The sequence below is a fragment of the Cherax quadricarinatus genome, chromosome 49 (genome assembly GCF_038502225.1).
Source record: "Cherax quadricarinatus isolate ZL_2023a chromosome 49, ASM3850222v1, whole genome shotgun sequence".
NCBI classification, from domain to species: Eukaryota; Metazoa; Arthropoda; class Malacostraca; order Decapoda; family Parastacidae; genus Cherax; species Cherax quadricarinatus.
In genome coordinates this window covers 14687351-14697988 of record NC_091340.1, presented here as the reverse complement: position 1 = coordinate 14697988, position 10638 = coordinate 14687351, and the positions used below count along the sequence as shown (strand labels likewise).

General features: G+C 40.2%; 1 protein-coding gene across 2 annotated transcripts in view; it reads left to right on the top strand.

The window, feature by feature from the left end:
- The first annotated feature begins 628 nt into the window (after positions 1-628).
- LOC128696943 (piggyBac transposable element-derived protein 3) overlaps positions 629-10638 on the top strand; it is a 92063-nt gene continuing 82053 nt past the window's right edge. Inside the window, exon 1 of one of the 2 annotated variants that reach the window (XM_053788368.2) lies at positions 629-938. In XM_053788368.2, the coding sequence (XP_053644343.2) occupies positions 899-938 (40 nt within the window). In that variant the 5' untranslated portion in view covers positions 629-898. The remainder of the gene's footprint in view (positions 939-10638) is intronic. The other variant, XM_070095202.1, reaches the window with a different exon arrangement.

Sequence of the window (10638 nt, the reverse complement as noted above, 5' to 3'; positions counted from 1 at the left end):
CATATGGACAAGAGGGAAAAATATTATAACACCTGAAAATTAGTTTAATAGTTAGTTTAATATCTTTATTATGCATCCCATACCTATCCTGTGGGCGGTAGTCAAAAGATTGCAGAGGTACATAATGGGTCCAGGGACTGGACCCCAAAGTTATGATGAACTAGTTACAAAGGTAATGAACTCCAGGTAGATCTGGTCACAATCATGGCAAGTTACGAAGGTAATGAATCAGCTTCACTCCTATACATGGCTACAGTAATGAACAAATTACAAAGTAATGAACCACTGATACGTCCACACCAGGTCACAATTGTAATGAGTTATAAATACAAATATTAAGTGGGTCATACATCCACACGAGCGCGCGCGCGCACACACATACACAAGGGAAGCCCCTTAATTGTTATTAAAATTAGGAGTATAGCAATTACTGAATAAAGGGCTGTACAATGTATTGGTATATAGAGAATTATTTCAGGAGAAATATATAAAGGGACTAAATTAAGTAGTGGTAAACAACCTTTAAAGGATAGATAGCCACTATGATATAAAATTAATCTGAGAGTAAGATTTGCCTTAAAGCATAACATTTGAGCAATTAATACTTGTGGTACAGTGGATTTGTTGAAGGGTACATCTACACCAAGGTGTCTGTAAGTTAGTTTTAACGTAGTTAATGTGTTCACCCTGCAAATAGATGGGTGGGGGACGTCATTTTCTTGTTAAATTCTTAAAAATCTTTGTTTTAGAGGAAGATGTTATGAAGCCATAGAGAAACCGGGCTCGATAAGGCTTATGTTGTCAGTGGCCCTGATAAACCCAACAAAGAAAGAAGACCGTCCTGGCGGTTATTTTCCTTGTTTATTGTGGTTTTTGGCGTTATTTTCGAGGGAAAGAGATGGAGAAGGCGCCCAAGAATGAGTCTGCAGAAGCCACAGGTATTTTGGAGACGTATTTGAGGTGTATTAGTGTTAGAAGAGACTGATTTTTGCATGTGTTTATCCCCACACTTGTTCTCATATATATGTATGTAAGATAAGATAAGATTTCGTTCGGATTTTTAACCCCGGAGGGTTAGCCACCCAGGATAACCCAAGAAAGTCAGTACGTCATCGAGGACTGTCTAACTTATTTCCATTGGGGTCCTTAATCTTGTCCCCCAGGATGCGACCCACACCAGTCGACTAACACCCAGGTACCTATTTGCTGCTAAGTGAACAGGACAACAGGTGTAAGGAAACGTGTCGAAATGTTTCCACCCGCCGGGAATCGAACCCGGGCCCTCCGTGTGTGAAGCGGGAGCTTTAGCCACTGGGCCACCAGTGTTTTTTTATCATTTTTGTCGTCGCTGGGTGGCCCGTACGGGTTTACCGCAGGTTTGTAAGTGATAATAATAATAATGATAGGGTTTTACAAAAATAAGAGACCAATTGAGGGAGTCGACCATCCCCATTTTCTCAACCTTATTCAGTTTCAGATTCAGATTCAGATTTTTTATTTCCTTGCAAGTTTGCAATGTAGTTGACATATTGTAGGAAGTATATTTACATAGGTAGTTTACAGTGAGGGTTTACAATGATTAGTGCAAAGAGAGGCACTGTCATGCCTTGGCATTACGGGCAGTCTAAACTTAACAGATTACTGATTATATAAGACTAGATGTACAAAACATAGTTTGATAAGGTTGAACTAATTATACTATAGGTTATACGTCTGTCAAATATATAAGAACATAAGAACATAAGAAAGAAGGAACACTGTAACAGGCCTATTGACCCATGCGGAGCAGGTCCATGTCCCCCCCGGATTAGCCCAATGACCCACCCAGTCTGGTCACCTCCACTCAAGGAAGCACTGCACCAGACCCAGCAGCACAAGCTAGTCAGGTCCAGCTCACGCCCACCCACACCCACTCATGTATTTATCTAACCTATTTTTAAAACTATACAACGTTTTAGCCTGAATAACTGTACTTGGGAGTTTGTTCCACTCATCCACAACTCTATTACCAAACCAGTGCTTTCCTATATCCTTCCTGAATCTGAATTTTTCCAACTTGAAACCATTGCTGCGAGTCCTGTCTTGGCTGGAAATTTTCAGCACGCTATTTACATCCCCTTTATTTATTCCTGTTTTCCATTTATACACCTCGATCATATCCCCCTAATTCTACGCCTTTCAAGAGAGTGCAGATTCAGGACCCTCAGTCTATCTTCATAGGGAAGATTTCTAATACATGGGATCATCTTTGCCATCCTCCTCTGTACGTTTTCCAGAGCATTTATATCCATTCTGTAATACGGTGACCAGAACTGAGCAGCATAGTCTAAATGAGGCCTAACCAAGGATATATAGAGTTGAAGAACAACCTGAGGACTTCTGTTATTTATACTTCTAGATATGAAGCCAAGAATTCTGTTAGCTTTATTGCGAACACTAATGCACTGTTGTCTTGGTTTTAGATTACTGCTAACCAGAACTCCTAAATCCTTTTCACAATCAGTAGTATTAAGATCTACATTATTTAGTTTATATGTGGCATGGTTATTTAACTGTCCAACATTTAGAACTTTGCATTTGTCAATATCAAACTGCATCTGCCACTTCTCCGACCATTGCATCAGTCTATTCAAATCATCCTGGAGTGCTCTAGTTTCCTCATTAGAATAAATTGGATGGCCTATTTTGGTGTCATCAGCAAATTTGCTTATGTCGCTATTTATTCCCTCATCTATGTCGTTTATGCAAGTTGTGAACAACAACAGGCCCAACACTGACCCCTGAGGAACACCGCTTGTGACGTGCCCCCATTCTGATTTCTCCCCATTTATGCAAACTCTCTGCTGTCTATTTGTCAGCCATGCCTCTACCCAGGAAAAAAATTCTCCTCCTATTCCGTGTGCCTTAAGTTTCCTCAATAGCCTCTGGTGTGGAACTGTATCGAAAACCTTACTGAAGTCCATATACACAATATCGTATTCATTACCATGATCTTCCTCCTCAAACACCTTAGTGAAAAAAGTTAGTAAATTCATAATTCAGGAACGCCCCTTTGTAAAACCGTGTTGAGATTCATTAATCAATCTGTGCCTGTCAAGATGGCTACAAATTGCTTCGGCAATAATTGATTCCATAAATTTTCCCACTATGGAGGTAAGGCTTATTGGTCTATAGTTCGAAGCCAAGGACCTGTCACCTGCCTTGTAAATAGGCATTACATTTGCCATTTTCCACTTATCCGGCACTATGCCAGTTTGTAGTGATATGTTAAAAAGATTAGCCAAAGGTATGCTAAGTTCCTCTTTACATTCCTTTAACACCCTTGCAAACAGTTCATCAGGGCCTGGGGATTTGTTAGGTGTTAGTTTCTCTATTTGTCTGAGGACCATGTCACTAGTTAAGTTTCTCTATTTGTCTGAGGACCATGTCACTAGTTACCGCAATCGTACATAGTTTATTATCATCCTGTTCTACATAATCTATTATTTCATGAATGTCGCTAGTACAGTGGACCCCCGGTTAACGATATTTTTTCACTCCAGAAGTATGTTCAGGTGCCAGTACTGACCGAATTTATTCCCATAAGGAATATTGTGAAGTAGATTAGTCCATTTCAGACCCCCAAACATACACGTACAAGCGCACTTACATAAATACACTTACATAATTGGTCGCATTCGGAGGTGATCGTTATGCGGGGGTCCACTGTATTTTCCTGGGTGAAAACTGAGAGGAAGTAGGTATTTAGAATTTCACACATCTCTTTATCACTGTCAGTGATCTGACCAGAGTTACTCTTAAGTGGGCCAATCTTGTCCCTAATCATACTTCTGTATACCTGAAAGAACCCTTTTGGGTTAGTCTTTGAATCCCTTGTGACCTTAGCCTCATAATCCCATTTTGCTTTTCTTATTCCTTTCTTTATTTCTCTCTTTAATTGAATATATTGATTTCTTAACTGCCCATCCCCTCATTTGATATGCCTATACAGTGGACCCCCGCATAGCGAACGCCTTGCATAGCGAACAATCCGCATAGCGAACGCTTTGTTCGCCAAAATTTTGCCCCGCATAGTGGACAAAAACCCGCTCAGCGACCTTCGTCCGAGACGCGTCCATTGTTTACCAGCCAGCCTCCGCGGTAACATTCAAGCATACACTCGGAATATTTCGTATTATTACAGTGTTTTCGGTGCTGTTTCTGGAAAATAAGTGACCATGGGCCCCAAGAAAGCTTCTAGTGCCAACCCTGTGGTAAAAAGGGTGAGAATTAGTATGGAAATTAAGAAAGATTTTGAAGGGTTTGGGGCTAACCCTGAGAAGCCTATGCCAGTTGTGGAATCCATTGTGCCTACTTCAAAAATTAAGGAAATGTGTGCACAGTGGGTTGAACTGCAAACCTTTATGGATGAAAATCACCCTGACACAGCTGTTGCAAGCCGTGCTGGTGACTATTTCAATGACAATGTTATGGCCCATTTTAGACAAATCGTAAAGGAACGGGAGGTACAGAGCTCTATGGACAGATTTGTTGTGCGACAGAGGTCCAGTGACTCTGAAGCTGGTCCTAGTGGCATTAAAAGAAGAAGGGAAGTAACCCCGGAAAAGGACTTGCTACCTCAAGTCCTAATGGAAGGGGATTCCCCTTCTAAACACTAACACTCTCTCTCCCCTCCTCCCATCCCATCAATCATCACCAGATCTTCAATAAAAGTAAGTGTCATGTAATTGTGCATGCCTTTTTCAGTTTGTGTGTACTAAAATTAACATTTTTTTGTGGTAAAAAAAATTTTTTTTCATACTTTTGGGTGTCTTGCACGGATTAATTTTATTTCCATTATTTCTTATGGGGAAAATTAATTCGCATAGCGAACATTTCGCATAACGACCAGCCCTCTTGCACGGATTAAGTTCGCTATGCGGGGGTCCACTGTATATGCCTCTCTTTTGACCAATGAGATGTTTTAATCTATTGTTCATCCATTTGGGATCATTTTTGTTAGATCTAATTTCCCTACTCAGAACAAAAGTTGTCTGGGCAGCTAGAACTATGCTCTGAAAAACGTCATATTGGCATCCAAGATCACCTACCTGACCCATAGTCAGTACATCCCAATTTAGCCCACCCAGGTAATTTTTCAGTCCCATGAAGTCGGCCAAGCGAAAGTCTGGGACAGAGATTTAACTGCAGTTATCTGGGTAATTCCATGATATATTGAAACTAAGTGATTTGTGATCACTTTCCCCAAGCTCATCATTAACCTCAAGATTATTAATTAGTGAATCTTTGTTGGCAAGAACCAAGTCAAGCAGATTGTTTCCTCTAGTTGGTTCTGTCACAACCTGTTCTAAAAAGCAATCCTGAACCTTATCAAGAAAGTCACTAGACTCAAGATTTCCTGTCATATTGTTCCAATCTATTTGTCTAAAGTTAAAATCTCCCATTATCACAACATTTTCATATCTAGATGCCTTATGAATTTCATCCCATAACAGCTTACTGCCCTCCCTATCAAGGTTTGGAGGCCTATAAATCACACCCAAAATTAATTTGTCACGTCCCTCGAGAAACTGTAGCCAAACAGATTCTGTGTTCGATGTTTCTGATCTTATATCATGTCTAAGACAACAATTTAAATTTTCTCTGACATACATCGCCACACCACCACCCTTCCTGTTGACCCTATCAGTATGGAATAGTTTATAACCCTGTATGTTGCATTCAGAAGGCATTTCTCTATCTTTCAGGTTGAACCAGGTCTCTGTTATACCAATAATATCTATATTACCTACACTTGCAAGTAATCTTAGCTCATCTATCTTATTTCTTAGACTCCTACTATTTGTATAGTAAACCTTAAGGGAGCTAGTCACTCGTTGCCCTCTACTATCCCTCTTTTATTGTGAATCAATTGATTTGCCATTACTAGCAACTTTATTTTGAATATTGTCTTTTAAACATATCCCTGAGGTATCCCGGTAATAACTGCTGTTTTTAACCCTAATGCTGCAGCCTGATTGTTTCCCACAAACACCCATACCTCTATAATCTATCAGTTTAAATTCCTAGACATGTCATCAATTACCCTTTCAATCGAATTGGCTAATGCAACCACTCCTTTCCCAGAAAGATGAACCCCATCCCTTGCATACATATCACTTTTGCCAAAGAATGGGTCCCAGTTATCAATGAATGGGATTGCAAGTTCCTTGCACTACCTGTCTAGCCAGCAATTTATACCAATTGCCCTAGACATCCATTCATTGCCCACTCCCTTTCCAGGTAAGATGCTACATATGACTGGGATCCCTCCCTTAGACCTAACTACTTCAATGGCTTACCTGTACTTATCCAGCAGCTTCTCTATCCTGCTCTTCCCAATGTCATTACCCCAGCACTAAGACAGATAATGGGCTTGTTCCTATTACCTGCCATAATATTATCCAACCTGCTGACTGTCACCAACACCAGCTCCAGGAAGGCACACACTGCTTGACCTTTCAGTGTCTGTTAGAAAATGCTTGGTCCATATATCTTACCTGAGAATCTCCTACTATTAAAATATTCTTACCTTGATTAGCAGGGGAATCAGTGGTACCTTCAACCTCACTAACCACTAAAGTACACTCATCTTGGAGAAGAGAGAATCGATTTCCTACCTTCACATCTTCTCTATTAACTCTCCTCATCTTCCTTCTTCCTGAACTGTGAACCACTTGCCACTTAAAGCAGCTGCCACTATCACTGCTGGTGACCATTTCCTCCTTACCAGCTAAATCCTTCTCACACTCCCAAACTCATCTATGCGAAGTTTCAGCCTCCTATTTTCCTGCTGATATTTTAGTTTTCCTGGTCTCATTTTATAGAATAGAAGACATATTATGGAAATTGAGAGATTTTTCCTAATGAAAAGTACCTTGAAATTGAGCTCAGTGTAGCAGAAATGTTTGATTTTTACCAAAGTTCAAAAGTAAACAAATCATGCCAAGCGTCCAATACACATCAGCTGGTGAGTCTAATATTCTTTTCCAAGTGTGCTGATATTATTTATACCATTTCTACACCATTTCTACACTAATACAGTAGTCTGCAAAACAGTAAATCTTCTATTTTTTGTGAGAATAAAAATTCAAAGTGGAAAGCAAAAGAGATGTAAGAGGGACCTGGGGATGTGACTAATGAACAGAGAAAATGTTATTTTAGTACCAGGAATGTCTGTCTTGTTTATTCTGGACCCTGTTTGGAAATTGGCATCTTCTGAAATTTGTGTGAAATTGGCAAAATTGCCAATTTCTGACCACTTTATTGGATAGTTGAAATTGGTAAATGGGTGGTTTCTTGTACTCATTCGATAGAAAAAATGGAATTCTGGCGAAATAAATATGATTTTTGTCGACTAGTACACTGGAACTGGCCGAAAATAGGGCTGAAAGTGGGTGAAATCGCCAATGCATAAACATCGTTGAGACCACTAACTTCACGAGAGCATAATTCCGTAAGTTTTCCATCAAATTTCATACTTTTGATGTCATTATGATTGGGAAAAGATTCTCTACCATTTCATAAGATTTTTTTTTTTTTTTTTTTTCCAAAAAATTTTTGACCCTGAGAATGAGTCTAGGTTAGGGCTTCTCGACCCTGAAAGGGTTAATAAGAGGTTGATATCAGGATCAATGCTTGTAATCCTAAGGCTGAGTGTAATTTTATATTTAGACTTAATAATAATATACTAATAATAATTATATACTTTATAATATTCTGAACTTAATAGTAATATACTAAACTAATTTATCTTACTCGCTAATGGATTGTAGCAAGTAATTATAAAACAGAGATACAGTGGACCCCCGCATAACGATTACCTCTGAATGCGACCAATTATGTAAGTGTATTTATGTAAGTGTGTTTGTACGTGTATGTTTGGGGGTCTGAAATGGACTAATCTACTTCACAATATTCCTTATGGGAATAAATTCGGTCAGTACTGGCACCTGAACATGCTTATGGAGTGAAAAAATATCGTTAACCGGGGGTCCACTGTATAGTTAACTCTTATTATGGTACAATTTTGATAATACAATATTGAACTGGTTATAGTATAATAGTTTGACTAAAGTTGTTAATTGAGAATAGAGTTAGTTTACTGAACACAATAAATAAACTTGCTTGGTAATGAAAGTGGTACTAAAATAAAAATTCTGGAGGTAATGGTAGTTAAAAATGAAAAAAATAATGGATTATAATAGTGGATTACCTGGAGTTTACCTGGAGAGAGTTCCGGGGGTCAACGCCCCCGCGGCCCGGTCTGAGACCAGGCCTCCTGGTGGATCAGAGCCTGATCAACCAGGCTGTTGCTGCTGGCTGCACGCAAACCAACATACGAGCCACAGCCCGGCTGATCCGGAACTGACTTTAGGTGCTTGTCCAGTGCCAGCTTGAAGACTGCCAGGGGTCTGTTGGTAATCCCCCTTATGTGTGCTGGGAGGCAGTTGAACAATCTCGGGCCCCTGACACTTATTGTATGGTCTCTTAACGTGCTAGTGACACCCCTGCTTTTCATTGGGGGGATGGTGCATCGTCTGCCAAGTCTTTTGCTTTCGTAGTGGGTGATTTTCGTGTGCAAGTTCGGTACTAGTCCCTCTAGGATTTTCCAGGTGTATATAATCATGTATCTCTCCCTCCTGCGTTCCAGGGAATACAGGTTTAGGAACCTCAAGCGCTCCCAATAATTGAGGTGTTTTATCTCCGTTATGCGCGCCGTGAAAGTTCTCTGTACATTTTCTAGGTCGGCAATTTCACCTGCCTTGAAAGGTGCTGTTAGTGTGCAGCAATATTCCAGCCTAGATAGAACAAGTGACCTGAAGAGTGTCATCATGGGCTTGGCCTCCCTAGTTTTGAAGGTTCTCATTATCCATCCTGTCATTTTTCTAGCAGATGCGATTGATACAATGTTATGGTCCTTGAAGGTGAGATCCTCCGACATGATCACTCCCAGGTCTTTGACGTTGGTGTTTCGCTCTATTTTGTGGCCAGAATTTGTTTTGTACTCTGATGAAGATTTAATTTCCTCATGTTTACCATATCTGAGTAATTGAAATTTCTCATCGTTGAACTTCATATTGTTTTCTGCAGCCCACTGAAAGATTTGGTTGATGTCTGCCTGGAGCTTTGCAGTGTCTGCAATGGAAGACACTGTCATGCAGATTCGGGTGTCATCTGCAAAGGAAGACACGGTGCTGTGGCTGACATCCTTGTCTATGTCGGATATAAGGATGAGGAACAAGATGGGAGCGAGTACTGTGCCTTGTGGAACAGAGCTTTTCACCGTAGCTGCCTCGGACTTTACTCTGCTGACGACTACTCTCTGTGTTCTGTTAGTGAGGAAATTATAGATCCATCGACCGACTTTTCCTGTTATTCCTTTAGCACGCATTTTGTGCGCTATTACGCCATGGTCACACTTGTCGAAGGCTTTTGCAAAGTCTGTATATATTACATCTGCATTCTTTTTGTCTTCTAGTGCATTTAGGACCTTGTCGTAGTGGTCCAATAGTTGAGACAGACAGGAGCGACCTGTTCTAAACCCATGTTGCCCTGGGTTGTGTAACTGATGGGTTTCTAGATGCGTGGTGATCTTGCTTCTTAGGACCCTTTCAAAGATTTTTATGATATGGGATGTTAGTGCTATTGGTCTGTAGTTCTTTGCTGTTGCTTTACTGCCCCCTTTGTGGAGTGGGGCTATGTCTGTTGTTTTTAGTAACTGTGGGACGACCCCCGTGTCCATGCTCCCTCTCCATAGGATGGAAAAGGCTCGTGATAGGGGCTTCTTGCAGTTCTTGATGAACACAGAGTTCCATGAGTCTGGCCCTGGGGCAGAGTGCATGGGCATGTCATTTATCGCCTGTTCGAAGTCATTTGGCGTCAGGATAACATCGGATAGGCTTGTGTTAATCAAATTTTGTGGCTCTCTCATAAAAGGAATTATAAAAAATTCTGCAGGTAGTGGTGGTTAAGAAGAAAAAACAAAACAAAAATAATAAATTATAATAGATTAAAACAAGTACAGTGATGGAGTGAATGATGGTGAAAGTTTTTCTTTTTCGGGCCACCCTGCCTTGGTGGGAATCGGCCAGTGTGATAATAAAAAAAAAAAAAAAAAAAGGTCCTCCATCACAAATCCAGCATCACTGGGACCTGTAGTGTGCTGGATTACTGAGTTTGCCTGATTACAGAGTGGTTAGGTTAGAATACACTTAATAAAATTAACCCTTAAACTGTCCAAATGTATAGATCTATGTTCACTTGCGTGGCGCTCCGAATATTTTGAAAAATAAAAAAATTGTTTTTTCTTTTAAAATGAAGAGCACATTTTTCTACATGTTATAGGTTAGTTAGTTTAATATGTTTATTATGCACCCCATACCCATCCTGTGGGCGGTAGTCAAAAGATTACAGAGGTACATAATTGGTTCAGGGACTGGACTCCAAAGTTTTGATAGCTGAGCAAGTTACAGAGGTAATGAACTCACAATTTACAAAGGTAATGAACTCCAGGTAGGTCTGGTCACAATCATGACAAGTTACAAAGGTATTTACAGATTACAGAGGTATGTAATGGGTCCAGGGACTGGGCCCCCA